A 26,707-nucleotide genomic window follows, 5' to 3' on the forward strand; every position below is an offset into this window, starting at 1 on the left:
TACCCAGTTTGGGATAGTCAGGGGAAACTTCTACAGAGAACTGAATTTGCTAGTTGGACTAACTTGGAAGGCATTAGACTAATCGCTTATAGAGTCCATCATGAAGGTCAAGCTTTCAGAAATATTCTTCAAAGCCATACCACCCAGGACCTCCATGAGAGCTGCCATTTCTGCCTCAGACAGAAAGCTGAGGAATGAGGAAGCTATCTTATGTTGCCACTGTAGCTCTTCAATAGTTACTTAGCAGCTTACCAATAAAATATGCCAAAGGATACCCACAGCTAGACCTTGGCCACCACTGCCTCTAAACAAAACTAAGTTCACCCTGATGCTAGTGTACATTCTCCAAAAGATTCATATTCTACCACCTCACAATCAAGCTTGGGTATGTACATGTGGGTACTCCCAGAGACTTGGTAGCCTTCTACATCAGAATAGAGCTAATGATATTTATCTTCCAGAACTATTGGGGATTAAGGTAAATGGATAATGTAGATGAGCAAAAAGATGCCTGACACAGGTAGGCATTTATTAATTGAGACATGAGCCAATAAATGAGCACTATTTCACAACTTTATAAAGGAAACAGAATCCCCAAGAAATGGAGATAAAGTAGAGCGTACTATTACAGAGATTGGATGACCTGAGTAGATGTGGTTTTTGTACCAGTCACATGGACTTTGTGTGTGTGTGTGTGTGTGCTATCTTATTTTTTTCACTTTTAGTTAGATTTTATAATTAGAAAAACTAATGCATGCACATAATGTACCTATCTTCAGTTTCTTGAGTATCCTTACAACTATAAACATACATAATATAAATTTTTCCCTTTTCTGTCCCCACCAATTTGGTCATATTGTAATATGTTTTGCACCTTTCTAATTTATCTTTTTACTCACTATAACTTGAAGTTCAGTCCATTTTCATTCATATAGAATTAATAACCTATCCTATCAATGGCAGCTAATTGTCTGCATTCTTTCACTTTCACAAAGTCTGTTGTGACATCCATCCCAGAATACACCTTTGGAAGTAGAAAGACTGGGTTAAAGGTCAGATGCAGTTTATAATTTTACTGATATTTCCAAATTTCTTTTAAAATGACCCTCGTTATGGTTTTTAGTAATCCTGCATAAATTACATTTGTTGCCTATATCTTGTACAACACTGTTTTATCAACCCTTCTGATTTTTGCTAATGAGATTGGGGAAGTGAGACCTATGTGGGCCAAGAGGAATTGTGTCCAAGTGTTAGAGGTGAGAGATTAATCAGAAGAAAGATAAGAGGTGAGTGAAAGTGGGATTTAGATATAAATTTAGAAGGGAAATGAATAACCTCCCAGCAGTTACTAAGTGCTAGGTGGTGACTGGTGACTTGTCCTGGCAGTTCACACATTATCTTCAGTCCTCATGAGCCACAGGTTCAGTCCTCATGAGCCACACTAACCCAAGCATTATCCCCCATTTTACTCTGATGCTAAGTCTCTGTCTGCTCTGCCTCCTGTGTCCTTCCCGGTTTACCATTGAGGAAACCAACAAGTTAGAGGGGAAAAGATTTGTCCAAAGTCTCAAATCAGCTTGAGTCAGGACAAAGTTCCCATTGGAATTCCATTCTGCACCACTGAGAGCTCAAAGAATCTTAAGATGCCTTCAGGATGTATGTGTTTTACCCACAGCATTGCATTTGATAATTGAGATGAATTCAACCACTTCCTATAATCAAAGGGGTTCCATTAGAGTTGAGTAGCCATGATCTTAAGCACATGGGTATTTTTGACCTTGTTGATGGTTAGTTCTCTCTAAACTTCTTCCTAAGACAGTCTGTGTTCTTTTCCATCAGAACTACTGTATTTCCCCAAGGAATACTTGACAAAAGCTACGTGAATTGAAAACTCTTAAGCTTTTTGGGATTTTAAGGTTTTATTGTAAAAGATGATGTAGCCACTCCTGAGCTTTTACCCTTTGTCCTCTGGAATCTTAAAGCTGGCCAGTAAATTTACCCTCAAACACTCCCAGAGGCTGGGCTGGCCTCTGGGCCCTCCCTTTTCCTCATTTTCTGCTGCTGCCTCAGAGTCCAGGATCACAGAGATTAGAGGTTTCAGCTGGGGTTGCCCCGCCCTGGTCTCCCTCTTATTTTCAGAGCCTGGAATTTCTTCTTGTAGATCAGGGCATTTCCACTTGAGTCAAAAATGTGAGGATTTTGATTTTCTTTGAGATTTTAATGGTGACCCAACAGTGACTTATAGCACCTAAGTTTCAGTAATGGTTCTTAAATGGCACAAAAATTGGATGGGATGATGGTTAAGAATATGACAAAAAGAAGGGAATTAGAAATAAGTCTTTTATCTGCAAAGTATTAACCCAAGGCTGGTGACTTTTTTGTGTGTAAACTAAGGAACCCCAACATTGTGTTATACCAATTGGAAATCATCCTGATGATGGCCATTTTTCTAGGGCAGAGCCATGAGTGTTCTGGAGAATTAGATATTTACTGTATTTGCCCAACACAAGTACAATGTCAATATCACAGAATGGAATATGAGCACTGCAGAGGTCTCAGAAATCAACTAGCCTCAAGTCCAATTTTATAGAAAAGGAAACAGACTTAGTAAGCATATGCTATTTAGCTCTAGTGGCATGAGCTGAAGCTCAAAGCAAGCTCTCCTGTCTTTGTGATGTGGTTCAATTTTTATTCTGTGATCCACATTTTATAATCTGCCTAGACAATATGGTTGTTTGAGATTTCCAAAGTGGGCTGGAACTTATTTCTAAAATTATCCTAAACAGACCTGTTTTTAACTTTACCATGGGGATACATAAACAAGAGGACTAAAGTGTTCATGAATAAGATAAACTTGATATGACTATTTTTACAGAGGAAAGAGCTGATAGGTAGGATATGTGATTTTTATTTTATTTTAGAAATTGCCACTGCACTTTTAGTTTTGCAATAAATGAATAAGGGCTATGCATTTATACTGTCTACTGAAGTCGGGAAACTAAGTAGTGTTATCTTTGTGAATGATCAACTGCTTACAACGTGTTTCAAATTAACTATATAAATAATCTAACAAGGTCCTTCATTGTGCATTTCTTAGAGCAAACAAAATGCAATGTGTTTTTATAACCAGATAGCTATTTGATTTTTTTCTCCCGTCTTTCCCGCATTTGGATATAGATTGATATAGAATTACTTAAAATGCTGCATATAAATTAAACATTAAAAAGGAGCTATAGAGAGGCTAAGCTGCCCATTATAGTCTTTAGTTCCACAGTCACTGCCTCAAGGACACTCCATTTCATATCACATGTCCTCCTTTTGAAAAGTGATCACCAAGGTTCAAGTAACATTTAAACACAGCGGGCACCTACATAATTTATGGACCTCTTTTTGTTTTGTGTTCTTATTTTAATGAAAAACAGGGAAGCAGAAGACTGTTCTAAGCTTTTAACATCTTTCTTTTGTGCTTTCCCTCCCACCTTGCCTTTGCAGATTGGGGCCCTGAAGGACTACTACCACTTCTACCATAGCAGGACGATTAAAAGGTCAGTTCTCTCAAGCAGAGGAACTCACAGTTTCATTTCAATGGAACCAAAGGTAAGAAGAACCAGTGGGTGGGGACCAAGAAGCAAAGCTTATGCATTTTTCATTGGTGATAACATACTGGTAACTGATGACCAGTATGGGGCTCAAATTTCTAGAACTGTCATATTATCCTTTGGTCCAGTGTCCCTGCTTCCTCTTCTGATGAAAATAGGCAATGGCTTGAATTTTTGACTAACTACTACTATCATCCCAGTGTACAGCAACCCAGGGGTAGCCACAGGCATGCATTTCTCAGGGGGAAAAGAGAGGGAGCAGGGAAGATGGATTGATTGAGAATGATGGAAGTAAGAATACCATACTATCAATCTATTTGCATATAGTTCAGAGGTTCTGTGAACTCCACTGAAGGAGGGATTTTTTCTAAGAAAGACTTAAGTCATACTGTGGGATTCACCGTGAGTCCTTGTGATTTTATCTGGTTTATACCCCAGGATAAGACCATGTCTGGGACTGGAGAGATGCTTGAACCCAAGAGAGGTAGAAGATGACTCTTGGCTCTTGTGGATTCACTTGGTAACTTTTGGGTAGTACAGACAATATACATTCCTGTGGAGAGTCTAGAGGGAAGTATGACAGGCATAGGTCCTCCCATTTGAGCGAAGTGGAGCAACTTTGATAGGAGAGATGGGAAGCTGAGAGGTGTAAGGGAGAAACTGATTGCAGACAGCTAAGACTCCAGGGTTGAGCTCAATAACTGTACTTATTAATTAAATTGGAGGAAAGAAGTTTTACTGGAAAACAAATGAACCTTTCAGACATGGCAAGTAAAGAGGAAGAGGGGGAATCTGTGACAATTAGTCCCATTTCTGCTATGGGCTTACAGTACATGATTTACTGATAAGTTATTTTGCCTCCTTCTTCACACTCCCCATGACTGCACCCCAGTGCTTTGGGTTTGCCCTAAGTGCATCTTTTCAAATAAATTGGTGAACAGGTCTCTACCAATGTGTGTAGCAATCTCAGCTAGAGATATCTTGAAAATTATATTTCTTATTAAAACAAAGAGGCTCCTATGGAATTACTGTGCAAATCAGGTTTGAAATTTGGAGTCCTGCCCTTTGTTATGTGTCATGATTTACTTTGTTTAATTTTTCTCTGGAATATTATGGTCCAGTGTTCATGATTATGAAATTGTATTTTTGTGGTTAGTAAAAGTATATTTCTTCAAGTTACCAATTTTCTGTGCATTATAGGAACATCCCTTAATACGTACACTTGAGTGACCTCTAAATTGTATTTTTTTCCTTCATCTCTATTCAGAATTTAATTTTTCTGGAAAACTAATCTGTTTGAACAATCTTGAACTAGCTACATGTTTTTGAAGCAAAGCGGTATTTTTTCATCTATTAAACAAAATATCTTGAACTTTGATAATTAAAATGATTTCAATTTCAGCTCTCATGTGCAGAGTCAATGTGAATTTGAAAAACTAAGTACTAGTTGGTTTGGGAAGTAAGAACAGAATGTAATGAGACATTGTTTTCATGATGAAGGATTTACCGAATAAGGAGCTATTTCAATCCTTACTGTTATCTTGGGCATCTTGGTTTTCATTTCGTCTTATCTCAGTACATGAAATAGCTTATGCATGATCCAACAGAGACCTTGGATTCTGGGACACATAGTACCTGGAACATTACACCCTTTCTTACTCAGTCCAGAGGAACTGGACCATTTTAGGCCAACCCAAGGTTACATGCTCCATTCCCTTTACCCCTTAGTGAAATGAATACTGGAGAGTAAGGCTGTATCTCTCTACGCTCAGATGTCTTCTACCTGTCACTGCACCCAGTCATTTACACAGGAGGGCCACAATTCCATTGGCTTTGCAGATGCAGTGCTGCAAATGGGGGCTCATCCATACTTTCTTTCAGTTTCTTTTCAGTTACTTCTTGTAGTCCTTTGAACCCCTAGTTTGCCCAGTCATTTCTTGAGTCAGCATCTGCCAAGCCCTGTGCTAGGCTCTGGGGATTTAGAGGCATAATGGTTCTCTAAGGAAGCTTGCTGTCACTGTCTCCCATAATATCTCTTGGGGAACTCAGGAATTTGCAGTGCTTCTTAGCGTTGGGCATAGATTAGAACAGAGAAAATGGGGATATCTACATTCCTCCTTCTTCTCCAGCTTCCTCCTCCAGAAGTTTAGGCCCACCTACCTTTTCTTTTTCTTTCTTTTTTAAAAATACATTCTTCTTTACAAAGATGTTGCCAAAAAATGTTAGAAAGAATTCCTATATACTCTTCTCAGATTACCCAAATGTTAATGTTCTACATTTTAATTCGCTTACTTGATCAATTTTTCTCTTTACTCTATTTACACACACACACTAGATAGCAGCACTAGTACGTGTGTGTATGTGTGTGTGTGTGTGTGTGTGTGTGTATTTTCTGAACATTTGGGAACCAATTATAGACATGATGTTCCTTCAACTCTAAATACTGTGTGTACATTAAAAACAAAGACATTCTTGGTTTTTACCATTACCATCCATAATGGTAAGTACAATAATAAAAATTTGTATATTAACATGGATTCAGTATTATTCTTTGATCTGTAGACTTGATTTGCCTTTGCCACAGTCTCTTTTTTGGATTACATTTACTTGTTCTGTGGCCCAAGCCCTTTTTACTCTGCCATTCTTCCTTCAGTCAGCCAACCTGCCTGCCTGCCTGCCTGCCTGCCTTCCTTTAACCAGCTAGAAAATTTCTGAAGACTGTAAGCAAGTTCTTTTATAGAATATATTTCAAATTAGGTTCATTTGTTTCCTCATGATCAGATTCAAGTTTTGTAAGAACATTTTTAACAAGAATACCAGAGAAGGTTTGTGTTTGTTTGGAAGGCACAGGACATTGATTTATTTCCTCATTGAAGGTGATAACATTAATCACATGGTTTGGATGGTGTCTGCAGTCTTCTCTACATTAGAATTACTATTTTCCACTTCATAATTAATAAATGTATTGTATGGAGATACTTTGAAACTCTGTGCTTTCATCTGCTTTCTGTTGCTATAATGACATACCTGAGGCTAGGTATTTGTAAAGAAAAGAGATTTACTTAACTGGCACTTTTTCAGGCAGAAAGTCCACACAGCATGGTACCAACTCTGGTGAGGGTCCTCCTAAGTGGTGTCACTTCATGGCAGATGGGATCATGGTAGGAGAGTGTGTGAGAAAGAGATATGACATGGCAAGACAGGAAGCCAGAGACCAGGGAAGTCTTGCTGTTTTAGAGCAAACTTTTTTGTGGGAACTCATCAGGGTCCAGTAAAAAAATGACCTTAATCCCTTCAGAAGACAGCATCTGCAATAATGGGACATAATGGTCTCCCAAAAGGCCCCACCTATTAAAAATCCCATTTACTTTTAACTTTGCTACACTGAGGACCACGCTTAAAACACCTGAACTCTTAGGGACAAACCACATCCAATCCATAGGACTACGTAAATTTCCATGCGCTTATTTTACATCCCTCATTCCAAATTAACCTCACTGAGAGTAGATAGCAAGTGTTGCTGTGACTTGCTTTCTGGGGCAGGTCTCCTTTTCTTTAATCTTGGGTATGGTTATGGTGCCAGGGAGGAGGCACATCTGTGGGTTTGGACCATGTGATATGGCTTTGTGGAAAACACTGGTGATGTGAACTTTAAGTTATTTTTACTATCACGTTCTCAAGACAGAGGAAAACAAATGAGTGAATTGCAGGGAATATGCACTACTAAAAAGATCCATGATTGTTTTTTTCTTTGCCTTAGTGAATTGCATGACTAGTTTCCCTCCTTGCTTTTGTTTTTAGACCTTTCCAAATGAGGAAATGCAAAAGTTAGCAGCATTGTCAGAACAATACTCTTGATGTTAGAGTAAATGCTGTGGTTAGTTGGAGCATAAGAGCCCAGAGAATAAGAAAGCCCTGATGCCCATATATCAGCATTATGTTATGGTTAATGTTTTAAATGACACAGATTCATAGATTTCACAGATTGTAGCACTAGTACAATAATAACATGATTTTGCAGAAAGTATTGAGTATATTTTCAGCAACCAGACCAGTAAGTTTTCCATCCTTCTTCATCATCTTTCTTTTTGACTAACCAACCTTTTCCCAAGAGACTAATGCTTCATTTCAGAAACAATAGTCTGAATTCACTTTCTCAAATCCTCTTATTAGTCTTTTCATAAATCTTTGCCAGCCATAGACATTTTGGTCAAGTAGGGTGTTTATTGTGGGACAACTTTTTGTAGAAGTGCTTTATAAAGCTCTTCAGTTGCCCAGGCAAACATTGGGTACGAAGGTGTGCAAGGGAGGTGATTTTCTTTCTCCTTACAAGAAGCAGAAGAACTAAAATCCTAAATTCTTTATTAGAGTAGGGCATATGCAACTTTGTGAAACAAAATACAAACAGCCTTTAAGTTGGGTACCCATGTTCTGTTTCTCTGTGGTTGATCATGTAAAGTCATCTTCCTCGACCAGGGATGGCTCCTTTTCCAGCTTCTTCCTAGGCCCTCTTGCTTCATTGAATGGGCATACATAGCTGTGTGCATCTCTTATGAAAAAGCTGCTCGTGTAACATGGACTCTTTGATGGTCTTATCTGTCCACTATTCACTTCTGACTTAACCTCCGTCATTTTTCTGAAAGGAATTTTTTCAGATCTGTTTGAACATGTCCAGTGACAGGGAGTTCACTACCAGTCTGTTTGAACATGTCCAGTGACAGGGAGTTCACTACCACTCAGTGTCTTCTTTATAACCTTTGCACCAGCTATGAAATGCTACCATTCTATCAAATTCCTGATTTGACTTTTATGAGTCTTTGAAAATTCCAACGGAATGCTCATTCTTCAGGAAGAAACATTTCAGCTATAGGTTTGCAAGCTGTGAGGCCTTTAGGTGACAAGATGGCCCACAGGATTGGAGAGGCAGGAAGAGCTTTGTGGGTGCAGAATTCACTGTATTCTCCCCCTCCCTTCCTGTGTATCCAGCTTTCTCATATGTCTGGGACAAGCAGGAACCAGAGGGTCTTTGGACCCTCAAATATATTTCTATTTGAAGAGATTTAACTTGCTAACTATAATCTACTTGCCTGTAACTTCTACCCATTGGATTTATTTTTGCCTTCCAGAATTATATAGAATGATAAATAAGCTTCTACTCAATCTCTCTCTCTCTCTCTCTCTCTCTCTCTCTCTCTCTCTCTCTCTCTCTCTCTCTCTCATAACTGGGGGTTGAACCCAGGAAGACTTAATTACTGAGCCACATCCCTACCCCTTTTTATATTATATTTTGAGACAGGATCTCACTAAGTTGCTTAGGGCTTCACTAAGTTGCTGAGGCTGGCTTTGAACTTGCAATCCTCCTGCCTCAGCCTCTAGAGCCCTTGGGATTACAGGTGTGCATCACCACGCCTGGCCACAATAACTCTTAAGTATTTGAAGCCCTCTGCTTTTTCTCTTGGAGACAAAATTGTCCCTTGCTAAATGTGGCTCAGTATTAAGTTCAAGGCTTTATCCTGCAGACATGTTGCCCCTTTGCTACATTTGTACATTAAGTCATTTCCTCTGAAGAGAACTGAGCATTCAAGTTTGACCAAGGGCTGGGAAAAGGACAGGAAGGATAAATTAAGTGATTGGAGGTCATTAGCAAGAGCAGATGAAACAGACATGAAAGCTGAAAGGTAAATTGCAGTTCCTCACTAATCCGGTTTAGTGCCTATCATGCCCAGGATTTGACTTTCACTTGCCCGGAGTTTCTCTTTTTGTCTCAAAAGTGAAATAGGTGTAATGGAGTCACTTGAGTGCAGGAGCAACTCTCTGCACATGACAGAAAAGTGGCACAAATCCAATTCTTACCAGTCGAATGCCATTTCCCCATGGATTCCTTTTATAATTTAGAATTCTTTTTTCATAACTAATTGATCTTTTAACTGACCCGTGGAGGCCACCAGCACATTAGTTATCCCTTTTCTTAACTTAGAGACAAACTCCTGGTGGATGTAGAGAATGTAAGTGTGTTGCTCACACAAATTGCTCTACTATGGTAAATTTGGAAGTAAAGAAACCTTATTTAGGTAGAAGTATGTACTTAGAAGCACCTGAAGGCAGCTCTTCCTGGCTCACATGCATAAATTGCAGCCAGACCTGTTCATGAATAATATTCCATTTGTTCTGGTGCAGCTTAAACATTAGTTTTACCCCAAGTTCAAGTCTGTCTAGTGCAGGCCACTGCTGCATTTCTTTTCCCCTAGTCCCACTCAGTCCAGATGAGATTCCTGTATGTTTTCTTTGGCTGGTTAATGTCCTGCTCTTTGGTTTTAAATGTGATAATGACTTAATGGTTTGACTTTCTTTTGTGAAGTTCAGTTTTATAAGTGTAATATAACATTCCTGGATTTGTGCTCATCCAGCTGTGTGGGATGATCTGGGACATGTTGAAGTCCCTGGCTTTGCCCTTGTGCTTCCACAAAATGAGGGTGGCTGTGCTCTCTGGGACCAGTTCCTGAAGCTTCATGTTGTTGTTTAGGATACATCATAACTGGGGCATTTTACATTTCCCTTGTCATTGCACCAGTGAATGAAAGTAGTTAGCAAATATCTTGAGAATGTTTTTGCAAGCAGTGTAGCCTTGGATCTGATGTTGAGCTGAACCCACCATGGATGTGATGGTCAGGAAACCTTTTGAGAACCTCTTTTGTTCCAGGCTATCTTCTATACCGTCTTTTTATCAGCTGTGAAATACTACCATTCTAATAAATTCCAGTCTTCATTCTTTGTTTTTTGTTTTTTTGTTTTTGTTTCCTCCCAGTACCAGGATTAAACCCAAATGTGCTCTACCACTGAGCTACACCCCAGCCTTTTTATTTTTAATTTTGAGACAAGATCTTACTAAGTTGTTGAGATTGACCTCAAACTTGTGATCTATGCCTCAGCCTCCCAAGTCACTGAGATTACAGAAGAGTGCCACGCCTGGTCTGTCTTTGATTTTTCATAGCATTTGCGAGTCTTTGAAAATCCCACCAGAATGCTCACTCTTCAGGAAGAAGCATTTCAGCTATAGGTTTGCAAGCTGTGATGCATTTAGGGTGACAAGATGGCCAGCAGAGTAGAAGAGACGTGGGGAACTTTGTGGGTGCATAGTTCACTGTGTTCTCCACCTTCCTTCCTTTCTGTCTTGTTTCTAGCTTTCCCAGATGTCTGAGATAGTTAGAAACTATAGGGCAGATTGTATACTGCACGGGTAGCTGATGGGAAAGTTTAGATCACAGCCCAAGCCCAAATCTCTGATAGATAGGAATGAATTTTAAAAAAATAAAATTCTCATCTACTCTGGCAAAGCTGCCAGATCTTTACTAAAGAGCGTTTGGCAGTGCCTCATTTGAAAGGTCATAAACCCTCATGCTTACAGTGAGAGTGCAGGTGATAAGAATGAGCAAGATGGGCATGGAGCACAGTGCAGGGATGCGCTGCTGCTTAGCTGCAGCCAGGTGTTCTCAGGGTGGAAAACTGGCTCAGTACTGGTGATTCAAAAGAACCTGCAAGTCTCAATTCTTACATACCATTTCCCATGTTAAATGTTGGCAGCAAATTCAGAAGTTTTAAAAATATTCGTGTGGACCAAAGAAAAACATTGGAAGGCATCCGACTTAGTGCTCCCTTGGATTGGCTGTGTTGGGAGAAAAAGAGGAAGATATGAGAGATGGGTCTCAGCACTCTTATCATTGTGCGTTGGTCTGACGTATTGTGAGCAATACAAAGCCTCAGGTGTCTGTCCCAGGTATCTGGATGCAAGGTTTTAGTTCTGTCAACTAAAGTTCACTGTGGGGCTCAAACATGACTCCTTTTTTGTGTCTTAGCCTCCACTTTGAAGTCTGAGTTTCTTTTAGGCACGCACTTAACAGGCTCATGTCTTTCAAGGCTGCTGGGGGTGAAGAGCTCATTCTTGCTTCTCTTGAGATTTACTTAGATTCCTACTGACACCTATTACTGCCTGAAGAAAGTTTTAAAAGACTTGGAGAAAAATGGATAAGTCAAAGAAGAAAACAAGTGAAAAATAAAAGCTGTGGTCATAAAAATAGGGAGAAGAGTAGAAGGAGGGAGGTAGATTATGGATTTTGTATAATCGCTTTAGCAACTTGTGGAAAGGTACTAACTGCAAAATCTTTGTTAATTACTTAGGTGTCCGGTTCTAAAATCATAGATGTTGAATCTAGAAAATATATAATAATAAGAGAGTCTAAATAACTACGTTGGTGTTAAAGAGAGAATTTTGAGCCTACCTGTTCTGTTGAAATCTTGGGTAAGTTAGGATAAAATAAGTAAGCAAACTTAAGGAATAAATGGAAATGGCAAACAAACAAAAACTCAGCAATGACAATAAAAAAACAAACCCAAAGCCATTTTAATTGTCTGATTCTGAAGAGAAATCATTCCCACTCATATATTTATATTAATGAATGCAGAAGTAGATAAGAAATTCAATTAAAACATCACATTTGAAAAGACCTGATTCTTTAATAAGTGTTTATGAATTTTGTTTCTGGGCACATTTCTTACAAATGTCAAACAATTCTTACAATAAAAAGAGAGACAATATGATGTGGCAGAAAAAAATTTTGTAGCCCCTCTCTCTAGTCCCATCATTACTGTATTTATCAAATCTCCCATTTGAAGACTCAGCATTGTTCAGGCATATATTTGGAGAAGTATATTGTATAACAGAATAAAATGAATTATGCATGTAAGAAAAGAAAAAAATAAAAGTTAAATTCTTATAACAAAAACAACAGTTGCCATTAAAATAACGATATAAATCTACACATATAAATAATAAAAGAACTCCAAAAGAATATGTAAAATTATTAAAAAAATATATACAAGAGCATGTAACATGTGTTCTCATTTATATTTTAAGTTTAAACATAAAGGATCTATGTTTATGTGACTGTGGTTTTATGCATGATGGGGTTAAAAGGATACATAAACACTTAAAATAACTCAACCTTTCTATACTACACATTTTTTATAAAACTGTTTATAGTGAAATTGCTTTTATTGACACTAGTAATGCTTTGATATTTCAAAGCAAATAAATACATTTCTGTACTCACCTGACTTCACCTTTTACTTGACATCATGGTTGATCCTTTGCTCATTCTTGAAAAACTTGACTCAGTTTATCATGACCACATCCCCTGCATTTTCTTTCTGCTTCTCATCCTGTACTAAGAGGATCCACATGGTTTGATGAGGTGAATGAAGGAAAGGGAAGCAATCAGGAATGATTACTCACTTTTTGTGTTGAGCAACTAGAGTAATCATGGTGGCATTTACTAGAAAGGAAAAGGTGGGGGAACTATGGTGATGGGTAGAAATTTGTTGATGGGTGTCTTTGTTGATGGAACTTCCTCTACTTCATATGTGAAGCTTGGCAAGCCTAGGGCCTAGTTCTTCCTATGAATGAGGATTTTATTCATTGTTTTCAAAGGCACCTTTATGTTGATGTCCTTGCTTCAGATGTGTAGGTCTTCCTTTCACCTTCCTGATATCCTCAACTAAATATTTAATAAGCATCTAAAACATAAGATGGCATGTAGGAACTTTTAATTCCTATCCATCTCCAGAGCCCCACACTTTTTCCTTTCTAGTAACTGGTACCATGACTAATCTAATTTCTTGAGACAAAAATTGAGCAATTGTTCTTGATCCTTTCTCTCTTTGAACCATTCAGAGATACTGTTTGTTTTGCCTCTAAAATTTTTTTGGAAGCTGTGAATCTGTGGACTTTCCTCTCTTGCACTGCAACCATCCTGCTTAATCCCACCATCATCCTTGCCCTGGTCTGTAGCTGTTGTCTCCACTCCCCTTCTTGTTCCTATAGTCATTCTCCACAGAGAGCAAGCTTCTAAGATGTAAAAAGATCGGGTCTTTCAGTGACTTTCCACTGACCTTGGAATAACATCCAGCTTTTTCTTAATGATCTTCAAGGCCATCATGGTTGGGTTTCTTCCTACCTCCCTGAGCTAGTCTTTGAAACACTTCCTTTTTGCTCATCACAGTCAAACATACTAAGCTCTTTCTCTTGTTCTGTTTGCCTGGAATATGCTCCCTTTGGTCTTTGCCCGATGAATGTCTTCTCATTCTTCATGTATCAAAGCCTGTGTTACCTCGTTAGGGTGGGTGACCTTCCTCAATAACCCTCGATAAAGTAGATCCTTAATCTCACCTGCCCACTTACTGTCTGGGTTTAACATATTTTAGAAAGTACCTGAATCCAAAGCCATATAGTTACTTTGTTTGGTTGTTGATGATTTTGTCTTTCTAGGGTGATAACCCATGGGGTCAGGAGCCTCTTGTATTTTATTAACTGTGGTATTCCCATGCTCTGGAACAATGTATAGCACATAGAAGATTTTCAGTAAATGATTGAATGAATGAGTGATTATTAAAATTAATTTTTAAAGGAAGGTAAGTGATGGAGGCAATAATAAAGCTAGGAGCCATAATCTCCCCTAATTCCCCAAGAACTTAAATCACATTATAATGACATACACAGGACTGTCTCATTTAAAGTGTGGAATCAGAGCAGCCACTTGGAGAGACATTGGGTTATAAATGAAGGAGGCATTGGCTAGATTTAGGGCACTTAGATTTTGGTGTCTGCTTTACTGCCAGCTCAGAGTTGTCATTAGCCTATCACTTCTCATTGGGCTTACTTCACTTGTAAAATCATGAAGCAGATGAGCTATTTTCTAATGTTCATTCCAATCCATTAATTACCATCTTGAATCACTGAATGTCACTTGTGATTTTATTATCGGTCCACATTGCCATCAAATGTGCATTTTTTCATATTCTCTGTTCTAATTACTTTTCAAATATCCTCTCTCTACTTTTGTCCTGAATATTTAGAGTATCTGTTATCACATACAGCTCCCCCTTAGACACTGTTTTACATAAAAGAGCTGATGTTGCAGTTAGAGTTGAGATGAACCTGCTTTATCTTGAGCCAGTCTTACCTATTCAAATATGCACATACTTAATGAGGAACAAGTTACATTGCTTGCTGTTGCAGTACATGTTTCTCATTGATTCCAGAGTATGATAATGAGCACATTAATTGAGTGTTATTGCGGATATTCCTGAAGTTCCAGAAGAAGACAGTTCTGAATAGTAAAACATTATACTTAATAGAGGTACTTCTAAGGCATTAAGTACTTTGTGTGGTTTTGGGAGAAATGGAATACTTTCTTAAACACAGAACAAATTTTAGTAAGGTTGGCCATGGAAATTAAAAATTAGAAATATGTTAGGAGGAGAGTGGTGGTAGAGTCAGGACAGGAAATAGAAGAATCAGATAGAAATGAGGGTAGATTCAGTTAATAAAAATTGTTGGTTGATATGGAAGTTCTTTTTTTAATCTGTTGGAAAGCTAAGTAAGCACTTTCATACATAAGTTGTCAAGCCCAAGCTGCTGATTCAAGGGGGAAAGAAAACGAAGTGCCGAAGACGCTGCAGAATAAGCAGGTGGGAAATAGGACTGTGTCTTTAGGACTAACTTGCTAGGCCCAGCTCAAAGACAGCTCTTGCTTTAGGTGGAATTGTTCCAGTAATGTCCCTTCGGATGTAGACCTTCTTCTCAGATATATTCCTTGAACCAGTGGGATTATTTTCTTTAGCCTGTCTGTGCACAAAGAGAAAAGGATGAAGATGGAGACGACTTTTTTTTTTTTTTTTTCTTTTGAGGTGCTGGGAATCAAACCCAGGGCCCTGTGCTTGTAAGGCAAGCACTTTACCAACTGAGCTATCTCCTCAGTCCTGAAGATGGAGACTTCTTAGAAGATTAGGAAAAATGGGCTCATTCCTTCACACAGAGAAAGTTGAAATCTCCCCAGGAGTGAGACAGCAGGAGAGAGAGCTGCAGAGTTCACCAGCCATTCATTCATTGGTTTCTCTATGAGAGCTTATTGTGTACAAATCATAATAGACATCAAAGATAAAACAAAAAGTACAGATCTGGTCAAAGCCCACATAGACCTTTCCCTCCAGTCAAACCTAAGTCAAGGCCTGGAACCAAACAAATAAACAAACAAACAAATACTGTTTTTTCAGCATTACTTTCTGTATCAACATATAGTGCTAGCAATACTGTTGAGACTTGATGGCAGCGATTAATTAAAGAAAATTAACACATCTCTCAAGTTTCTATCTTACCAGAGAAAATAAATGTTTAGTATATCTTAAAATTGGCATGGGACGTAATTATAATCAAGTATTTGTCTTTTATCTTAAATTCAAGTTTAACTCAGTGTATTAGTCATCTTTTGTCACTGACCAAAATACCCAACAAGACCAATTTTGGGCTCATGGTTTCAGAGGTTCAATCCATGGTCTGCCAACTCTATTACTTTGGGTCCAAAGTGAGGTAGAACATCATGGTAGAAGGGCATGGCACAAGAGCACTGCTCTGCCCATGACAGCCAGGATGCAGAGAGAGGAAAGGGAATAGCCTGAGGAAGGACATGACCCTGAGTGACCACCCCCTTCATGCCCCACCAGCCTACAGTTACCATTCAGTTAACCCATTCAGACCAGGATTGACCAATCAGGTTGCAGCTCTCAAATTTAATCATTTCGCCTCTAATCATTTCACTTCTGATTATTCCTGCATTAACAGGAGCTTTTGGGAGACACCTCATATCCCAACCATACCGCTCAGCATCCTGTATTATTATTTGATAAATCTGGCAATCCCAGTTTATACCTAAATCATTTTGAGATTAGAATTAGGAAAAGTTTATCAATATTGAGACCATGGTACTAGCGGTGAGACATAGCTAAAGGGTGAGGACCAACCAAATTTCTGTATCCCATGACAATATCTTAGTAGATTTTCCCTATTCTCAGTGTCACAAAGTATATCTTGAAAGCATCATCACTGTAAAGGAACATGTATGGAATAACTATCATTTAATTTGCCATGGATTTATGTCAGGGTTTCTAGTTTTATAATAGCATCCGTAATATAGCAATTAAAGCCCCTATGCATGACGATTGTTTGTTGTTTAATAGAAAGACAAACTCATTCAGCACCTTGATAAGACTTTTAAAAAATGTTCTTAGGTACACCTGACTCTTAAACATCTTTAGTAGAGCCGTGTGTGTGTGTGTGTGTGTGTGTGTGTGTGTGTGTGTTAGGATGGAGGATTGCTACAACTAACCTTTTGAGAATTGCCACAGCAAAGGAATTTAGGTGAATTATCTACTTATTAGCCTTCTGATCGGCTATCATCTTTCAGACTGTATGATTATATGTGAATCAACCATTTGAAGGCTTGTGGATTTTGAAAATTTTTATGGCAGTGGAGTTATAGCACTGTTCCTTCAGAGGAGAAAGTTCAAACTCCATAGACATGAGTCCTAACCAGTTGTTAGTATTAACTGATAGGATCTGGGTCAGGAGTCCAGCCTTGCACCAAACCCAAGATTGCTGAATTACCTTGAGAGGGCAAAGGCTCCACATGTAGACCTGAATGAAGATAACAAGATGAATCACCAGTACATAAAGCTGGCTGTTTCCACTTTCAAAGCTCTATAATTCAGACTTCAGGAGACATTGGGATTACATCATTGGAAATAAACTTAGCAATATTTGCCCCAATGGACCAGGTTCAGTACCTATATGGTGAGTGAGTTAATATAGCAACAGAGAATCTTAAGAGCATTCTGAAAGAGTTGCTTCACTCTCATATATCTAATTCAAGTTTATAGTTGAAAAAAACTATGTAAAGATAGACACAATTCTGTGCTTATGCTGAAATTCCCAAGTTTCAAAGCTGAATATAAAATGACTATGAAGGGAGAGTCATCTGACAAATATCCCACATCTTTTTAAGAGCTAATGGGCTCTCTGCTTTCTGATCATTATGTGAGCTAGTTCCCTGTGCCACACTTTTCTGCCATGATGTTCTGCCTCACCCCAGCCCCCAAGAAATGGAGCCTGCTGCCTATGGATTAAGACCTCTGAAACCAACGAATATGGGACAGAAGTCAGCAGCCATGTGGAACCGGTTGGATATACTGACACTGGTTTGAAGGATATACCCACTTTCTCTGGATGATATGGTAAAGCTCCAACAAGTCCCCAGTGGAGGGCCTTTGGGAATTCATGTAGTTCTTTCCATTGCTCCAGGTGGCAGAACCCTGGGGTTATTAGTGAAACAATTGGAGAAAAGTGGTAAAACTGAACAAGAAAACCTTTTTTTATGAGAATGATTGCGTTGTCAGGATTAATGACGGCGACCTTTGGAATAGAAGATTTGAACAAGCACAACATGTTTTGCCAAGCCATGTGTACACCCATCATTTGGTTCCAAGTGGTTCCTGTAGCAAATAAAGAGCACTATGAAAAACTATCCCAAAGTGAGAAGAACAATTACTATCCAAACCACTTCAGCCCCAACAGCCAGTGTATTGATAACAGGAGTGTCAACAGTGCTGGGCCTCATGCACTGCAAAGAGCACCCAGACTGAGCCACCCACCCGAACAGATAGAAGCCCACCCAGGACTACCTCATAGTGCACACCCCTTCGCAAAACCACCATCAGCCTCTGCTCTGGCCCCACAGAGTATATTTAGTTCAGGTACAACCAGTGGTTATAACACCAAAAAAGTAGGCAAGAGGCTCAATATCCAGTTGAAGAAAGATATAGAAGGTTTGGGATTCAGCATCACTTCACAAGATGTAACCATAAGTGGCTCAGCTCCAATTTATGCAAAAAAACATCCTTCCTTAAGGGGTTTCCATTCAAAATGGTAGACTGAAGGCAGGAGATAGACTCATAGAAGTAAATGGAGTAGACTTAGCAGGCAAATCCCAAAAGGAAGTTGTTTCCCTGTTAAGAAGCACCAAGATGGAAGGGACTGTGAGTCTTCTGGTCTTTTGCCAGGAAGACACAGTTCACCTAAGGGAACTGGTGTGTAAATTTAGAGCAGATGAAAGATTTCTGATGTACATGAGCCAGGGATCTGGGTTAGCTACCTGATGGAGAATGTTTATAGAGACAGTTTCTAGGGAATTTATTTATTTTATATTTTTTTCTACCCTAACTCAATATAAGCATTGTTGTCTTCACTACTCTGACTTGAAAATTGATATCCACAATAATGAACATTAGGATATTTAAAAACAGATTGTAGGACAACCAAATGTTTATTGTTATTCACTTTCAGATGAGCCAGTTGAATAAAGACATCAGTGATCTCATAACTGTTACTCCAAAGGCTGTTATCAAAAGCTTGCCATCTTCTCCCCTTCATGTGACAAAATTTCTTATTTCATATTTTCTCAGTAGATGTAGCTTAGCCAAATGTAGATGGCTGCATACTGTTACATGAAAAGGAATTCCTTGAAAAAAATTTTTGAAAATAATAAGTGGCAGTAAGTCCCATGGCTATTAATGACCAATAGAGAGCACATTGTTTGGAATGACGTAAATAAATGAAGTCATTTGTTTGGAACATTTCTACTTTACTTTCTCTGCTTACATCAATAAGTTCAACTATTAGGCGCATTTACATGGCATTGGTGTGAATGAAATATATACATTAAATGTATATAGTTCTGAATGTTTTTTGCAAAAGTATTATGTTTCAATTATATATAAAAATGACATAATTGGAGAAATCACCTATTCTTTTCATGTAGTGAGAAAAATTGTTTTATTTTGAACACTGGTGGTATTTTAAATGGTTCAGAACAGTTTGTACCTGAGTTATGTTAGAATATTTGACATCTTTTTCAGCTCGCTTGTTTTTTCTAAACAACAATTAATCTGTATAAATTTGAATGGCAAGGTTTAAGGTACAGTTCCCAAATTAATCAGATAGGCCTAATTCTCTCAGATTATAACTTCAAGTATGGATGTACCATGGTTGATAAAATTTTTCTTTGCTTATCAATAAATATTTTTGTTTTCCATATTTAAAAAAGTTAATAGCATATTTTATTAAATCCTTTATGTTACGCTTTACCTTTTTATGACTCATTTTTTCCTCAACATTTTAATGTCACAATTTTTGAACATCTAGCAAAGTTTTTAAAGAATTTAAAGCTAATACCAATGTATTTTATTGCCTAAGTTTCTTTATTGCATAGCTGTGCATCTATGCATTTGTATCCACCCATAAATCCATCTAATTTCTTCATGCATTTCAAAATAAATTGAAAATACCAATCTACTTTCTCATCAGGCATGATCATTAACTACTGTTCAATTTTTAATTACAATTTTTCTTTTCGTGTAATGTTACATATGTTGAATTTTCCACTCTTAAAGTGTCTTTGAGTTTTGACAAGTGTGTTTCATGATCCTGATGTGGTTGTTACCATCACCATAAAAGACTCCCTCAAGTCCCTTTCAACATGGTTGTTTCCACCCAGAGACAATCCCTGTTTTGATTTTTGTCCACTATCTGGTAATAGATTCAAGAATGATATATTTTAAAAATTAAAATAGGTTTATTTTATAATTTATGTATAATAAAATTTACTCTGATAAAGTTCCATTGAATTTTGACAGATGTGTACAGTTTTGTGAGCACTGCCACAATGAATATGGAGAAAAATTTCCTCATTCCCTAAAATTTATCTGGGCTCCTTTCTCTACCTCCAGCCTCTGGCAAGATCTGATCTGCTTTCTGTCCCTATAGATTTATCTCTTCTAGAATGGCATATGAATGGAATCATATAGTCTCTAGTCTGAGTCTGGATTCTTTAATTTGTCATAATCATTTGAGATTTCAACCATAAGGTTGTGGAAAGGTTTGTCTTTTTTTTTTTTGCTTAGTAGTATTCTGTTATATGGATATACCATGGTTCATTGCTCAGTAGTTGAAAGCCATTTGGGTTGTCTTCTAGTTTTTGGTGATTATGAATATAGCCTCTCTGAACTGAAATGGCATTTACTTTTTAATCTTACATAAGATGGATTTGCACTGTCCACTTTTTGCTGATTATTTGTAAGTTTTCAAATCTATTACCAGATACAACATATCTGGTGTGTGGGGTGGTGTGCCTAGTGGCATGAATTGTATGATAGAGAAAATTGTTCAGCTGTTTCAGTCCATGAAATCTGCACCTTGTAAAACCAGGTTGACATTATGTATTACATTTTGTATTTAGACTTTGGGAACCTGAAAAAATATCATTAACTGCTGGAATTTCATAGTGTAAAATATCCGTCTCATGGGTAATTGATGTTTTTCAAGTGGGCTTGGAGCACTTATCTTTCCTGGGCAGGACAGATATTTTAAATTTCTGGTCTCATCTCTGAAACAAGCATGCATAATGCTTGTTTCTTTGTTCTCTATGTGCCAGGGTAGGAATTTGATGGTAAGGAAGCAAAAAATGTGAGACTGGGGTAGAAGGATCTGAGGGAGAGGGCTCCAGGGTACAGCGGCCACCACCAATAAATATTTCATTGTGTTGCTATGTGGCTGTGGTTGCATGGGGTCAAGTTGCTTCACAGTAAGTCAGGTTGATGCAGTTTAGTTAGACAAGGGAGTGAATTTCATCATCAGATTGTGGTTTTGTTTTGGCCAGAGATCCAATGCCAAATGTGAAAAGCTATTGCTGGTGCCTGCTGGAAAAAACCTTGCCTGTCTTTTCTTGCTTCCTGCATTTTCTGTGAAAGCAGAAACAGTTTGATAGTTTTCAGTACCTTGTGTGTGTGCCCCCACATGCATGCGTGTGTGTATTTATAATGAAGTTGGAGATAAATTATTTGCTATATTCATTTACTCAATTATTGAACAGAATGTATTAAGCATCTATCAGATCCCCACTCTTTTGAAGCCTTAAGTCAGAATAATCAGAACTTAGCAAAAGAAAAAGGGTTTAATATGTGATTTTGTCACTACTCTGAGTGTTAAGAGTAGAGATGAAATTTTTAGCTCTGGACATCATTAAAGTCATTGTTACAGCTCAGTCTCCCTTCCCTCTTTTTCCTTAAAACAGTAATTTGTACTTTGAACTAAGAATGAAGGTGAAAAATGTGTTACAGAAACCTTTGTATTTAGCATTCATACTGGAAGGTGTTAAACTGACCAACTCCAGATAGGAATAAAAGGTCACTTAGGCCATCTGAATAGGATACTAAATGGTAATTGTTTGGCAAAATAGTACATAGGGACATAGAAAACCCGAATGATTTTGCAAACATGCCAGGCAGTTCATTGACAGAACAGGCCTCTTTCTTTCCCCATGTAGAGCTGGCACCAGGCTCCTGAGATTATCATCAGAGAAGCATTTTTCTTTCTAGTACTACTGTTCAGATTAGGCTCATCAGTCACATTAGTGCTCAAATAGCATCAGTAATCTGCCTGGTGTTTATACACCTTCACACTGCTCACAAATTGACAAGCACCCACGTTGGTTAGTGAACATCCTGGGAGGAAGAGAGTACATCCTTGACTGTCTCCCTCTCCCGCTCCTGGTATTAGAGTCAACCGATGGAACACTCAAGAAAACACTGAGGTTCTTTATCCTTATTATACTGATAGCTTGTTACAAAGTTATTGAGTTACAGTGTTTTGGCTTCTTTCAAGATCAAATTTACTCATAATTGGAGCTGTTACAATGACAATTTGTTAGACTGAAAATGCTTGGCTCTCCAGAATATCACTATTAACGAGAGTGAAGTGGGAGTTTGGCTGCATTGATCAAGTGAATTTAGACCTCAGGAAAACAGAAGGGAAATACCGGCATATCCCACAGAAGCTTCTGGAAGCCAGACTGATCCAGGGCACTGGGAGCTTGGTCTGAAGACCTGTCCTTTATGTTTTGCTTGAGGACTTTTCCAGAGGAGACCAGGTCTGTGCTGAGCATGCTAGGGAAAAAAGGATATTATAAGAAAGTACTGTAATATTTAGTTTTGTGTTGGTACTTACACTTCTCTCTGAAATATCATTTGCTCATTCTGTCTGAACCGTGAAACGTACTTCTTTCTCTATTTCAAAGAGACATATTCCTTTAAAAATGATATGGAAATGTTTTAGGTTTTATACTGAAGACTGACTGCATCCTAACAAATATTACTATTGTTCCTAGAAATTCAAAACTACATAACTTGGAGGGAAAATTCATATTGATCAAGCAGTCTACTATATGGTGACCACTTTGCTGTCCTTCATAAACATTCCGTTATTGGATGCTCTTGACAAAGTTTTGAGGAAAGTGCTTCTCCACAGGAAACTGAGAGAGAAACTAAGAACCACCAGCCCCCTTGCGGTTTTCACTGTCTGCTACATTTATTTTTCTTCTTTCTGACAAAGATGAAAAGTTGGAGAGTTAAAAAGTAGCAATGAAGAAAGATGAACTGGAATTCTCAGGTATGGCTGAAAAAATCAGCCTCCCTTCTCCCACCCTTAAACTCTCCTGTCACCATCACCTTATTTTAGAATAATTTTTAATAATTTATATAATTTTTGAGGAGTGGTGCTGAGGATTGAATTCAGGGCCTTGTCCGTGCTAGGCAAGCACTCTCGCAACTGAGCTACACATCCCAAGCCCCTGATTTATATCATTTTTAATAGCTTAAAAATGTAAACTTTAAACAGTAGCTTGCTATGAACTCAATTATGACCACTACCACTGAAAATAAGAACATTTATCATAGTATCTACTTCTTGAATGCTTTTTGTGTGTCAGGTCCTGTTATAAGGGTTTATATATACTAACTCTGTGTATCTCTGTCTTTTTTTTTTTTTTTTTTCTCTCATTATTGTCCCCCCAAGGAGAAAATTTTAATTTAATTTAAATGAATAAAGTTAATTTGAATTTGAATTTAATTTAATCTATCCATAATGAGAGAAATTAAATACCAAGGAATAAGTTTTCGTCAGGCCTGGTTGAGCTCCAAACGGCCTCAACTATTATGTTGTGCAAGATTTTCTCACCCTTCCAAGGTGTTGCCACCCCTGTTTGGAACACATGCACTAACTCCAATCATTTGATGCTCCTGAGGACTCTAAGAGTTAGGTACCTGTAATAGCCAACCATTATGCAGATGAAAAAAACATCTGCGAGGTTCTGAGAGGTTCAGTAACTTTCTCAAAGTGTAGTTGGTAAGTAGCCAAAGCTTCCGGGCCCTGCCCTCTTAACAGCTGCTCCACATTGCCTCTAACTCTTCAGTTATTCATACTGATAGATGCCCATTTGCAAACACATTTTATATTCAAAATGGTCATCTTTGATAGCAATATGGTGGAACCTGTCCAAGTTCCCCTGTCTGTTACTTCCTGGCTAACCAACATTTGGATTTTGGCTGGCTGGGACTTAACTTTGTAATTCTCAGCTCTAGTATGTACTCTGACTCAGCCCCATACTGTTATTCAGAATATTACCTAACATAATCCTCTTGATAACCTGTGGAGTGGATTAGCATTATTACCCTCATTTTACAGATAAATCAGGGCAGTGCTGGTAGGGTAGAAACTTACCCCGGGCCATAGAACAGACAAGCTATTGGATTAGGCAACCAATTCTGATTGGTTATATTTCAAAGCCCATGACAGCCCTTGGTCACTTCCCAGATAATCTCCCTTGGCAACCTCTGGGTGAATTTCAAATATCTTATCCCATATTTGAAGATTATTAATATCATTCAGATTTTTTTTTGGAAATAATTCTAGATTCAAGGACAAAATAAGGTGATTTAAACTTGCCTTCTTAGAAATCTAGTAGATTTTTACAGAAAGAGTTGTGCAAAATTTAAAGATATAAACCACATAGAAACATTAGAATGCTGGCTAGAGGGTACTTCTCCCTGAAAATTGATGAACAAGGAAGATAGGTGGCTAGGGGTGAGGCTCAGTGGTAGAGTCATTGCCTAGGATGTGTAAGGCCCTCGGTTCAATCCACAGCAACACCAAAAAACAAAAACAAAAACAAAAAAACAACAGAAAAAAGGAAGATAAAATGCCTTAGGTTACAAAATAGGTTGTTTTTTTTTTTTCTTGGTGGTCTGCCTCTTTCTGAAGCAATCTCCTTTCCTATATTGTTACCTCTTTGTTCTCTTTATTCTCCTATTCTCTGTCTCAGCACTTTTCAGACAGGTGCTCAAAGGCTTAATTGACACGTTATGAAAGATCAGTAATAGCTTAAAGTATAATCCCCCCACCCACCCACCAAGGATTTGCAATTTGGCAGACAACAAAGCTTAGGAGATAAAATATCGTGGATGACATTTTAGGCCTGGGGTGGGGAAATTCATGGGAGGACCCTGTATGTGTGTCTGTGTGAGGGAGGTCCAGACTCCTGCACTGATGGGTGTCTGTGGATTCACCTGCAGGCTTCTTGCTCAGGTTGTAAGTAAAATTAGTCAGTGCTGATGTCATGGATTTGCTGTATGGCCACCCTTTTCAAGAGATGAGCTCCTGTGCCAAGTGAAGTCCACCTTCTTGTTATCATGTCTTATTATTAAAATAAATCTTAACTCGGAACTGGCAGAAGGATGAGGGCCAACTAATCAGTACGATGGCGTCTGCTTTTGGCTCCCAGGGTGATTGTGTGGGTGGTCTCTCGTGCCTTAGTTTCTCCATCTGTTTTAGTGGGAAGGATCATAACATTCTTGGAGATCACAGAACTGAATGTGCTGTATAAACACTAGTCAGTGTTGTTACAATAAATAGCAAATTAGTGAGTCTAGCTTAAAATTTCTTACACTTGATGACTTGTTGCTGTACCAAAGAATCAGAAATTGTCCCTAGGAAAAAAAAAACTCTCCTCCTATTTTCTGAGAAAAACTGAATTTTAGGATTTTGGCTAGCATCTGCTGAGAATCATAATCCCACCTCCCTGTGGAAGGCTGAAATGGTGGCAACAATAGAATCTGGCATTCTAATTATAGTTGGCTAGTTAATATCCGCCTCAAGGGTTCCAACCAGTGTGTCTAGCTTTTTTGTTTTGTAATTGTAATTTTTATAAGCTCACTTTTTTAATTTAAAATATTCCATTGGAATTCATTGTAGTATTAGTACTAACATTGCCTGTTAGGCAAGAAGAGAAAATGAGAATGTCTCAGTTTTATTAGTGTGGCTTCCTAGTGGGAATAATCAGGCAGGTCTAGAGAGCAACTGCTTTCCCGTGTTTGGATGGCCAGAATGTTTTCTTTTAGGCAATTCTCTTTTGAGCCATTCCGTTCTCATTTAATGTATTCAGGAGTGGGCAAATGGATCTTCCTCTCACCTAAGAGTGAAGGTTTTTTGAAACATAGTAAAGAATAGTGACTTTGAATCTTGAATCTCAAGTCCCAGATTTGTCTTGTGCTATGTGCAGTCTATTTACTAGGAACAATAATATCTACCTTATTTATCTAATTGGGCTGTTGTGAAGCTCAAATGAGATTAAAACTGCTTTGTAAACACGAAGAATAATGAAGATTTAAGGTCTTCATTGGGGCACACTGACTTAACTTCAAAAGTGATGCCTGGACCAGGGGGAGAATAACCTCTTGAAACAGGCCTGGAAGAAACTCAATCTTTGACCCAAAGCAGGCTGTGCAGTGCTCAGCGCCTGACCTCTCAAAGCTCTTGTACCAGTTGGAATAGAGTTCAGGGATGCCAAATGAAGCAAGTTCATGAGTGTATTTACTCTGTGTACTTGATAACAGTTTACTTAGCCTGACTGAATGTAAACAACAGGTGGAAAAAAAATTCCATTTCCTGAGTACTGATGAGTATCCACTGAGTGTACATCTTGGAGACAGCTTGGTTCGTGGGAAGGACATGAGCATTAGAGACCAAAACCTGTGTTCAGTACTCAGGCATCTACCTAGGTCATTTATGAGCTGTGCCTTAGTTTCTTCTGTCTTGCAGCTTTGTTTTGGAGATTATGTACAATAAAATAATGCATATGGATTTTTTTTTCCATAGAAGACCCCTTGTCCCTTAATTTGGAGTCAGAAGAGCTAATAATTCTGTCTCTCTAGTCTCTTCACAGTAAACAATTGAGCAAATTATTTCAGCTCGGTGAGCTAAAGTTTTCTTCTATATAAAATGGTTGTGATAAAGTAGAGTGAAGGTTACAGAGGTTAATTTATGCAAAAGATAT

General features: G+C 38.2%; 1 protein-coding gene across 3 annotated transcripts in view; it reads left to right on the forward strand.

Moving 5' to 3' along the window:
* Pcsk5 (proprotein convertase subtilisin/kexin type 5) overlaps positions 1–26,707 on the forward strand; it is a 438,740-nt gene that overhangs the window by 37,990 nt on the left and 374,043 nt on the right. For all 3 annotated transcript variants that reach the window (XM_047525058.1, XM_047525059.1, XM_047525060.1), the window contains exon 2: positions 3,493–3,597. In XM_047525058.1, coding sequence (XP_047381014.1) covers positions 3,493–3,597 — 105 coding nt within the window. The remainder of the gene's footprint in view (positions 1–3,492; positions 3,598–26,707) is intronic.

The sequence above is a fragment of the Sciurus carolinensis genome, chromosome 14 (genome assembly GCF_902686445.1).
Source record: "Sciurus carolinensis chromosome 14, mSciCar1.2, whole genome shotgun sequence".
Lineage (NCBI taxonomy): Eukaryota > Metazoa > Chordata > Mammalia > Rodentia > Sciuridae > Sciurus > Sciurus carolinensis.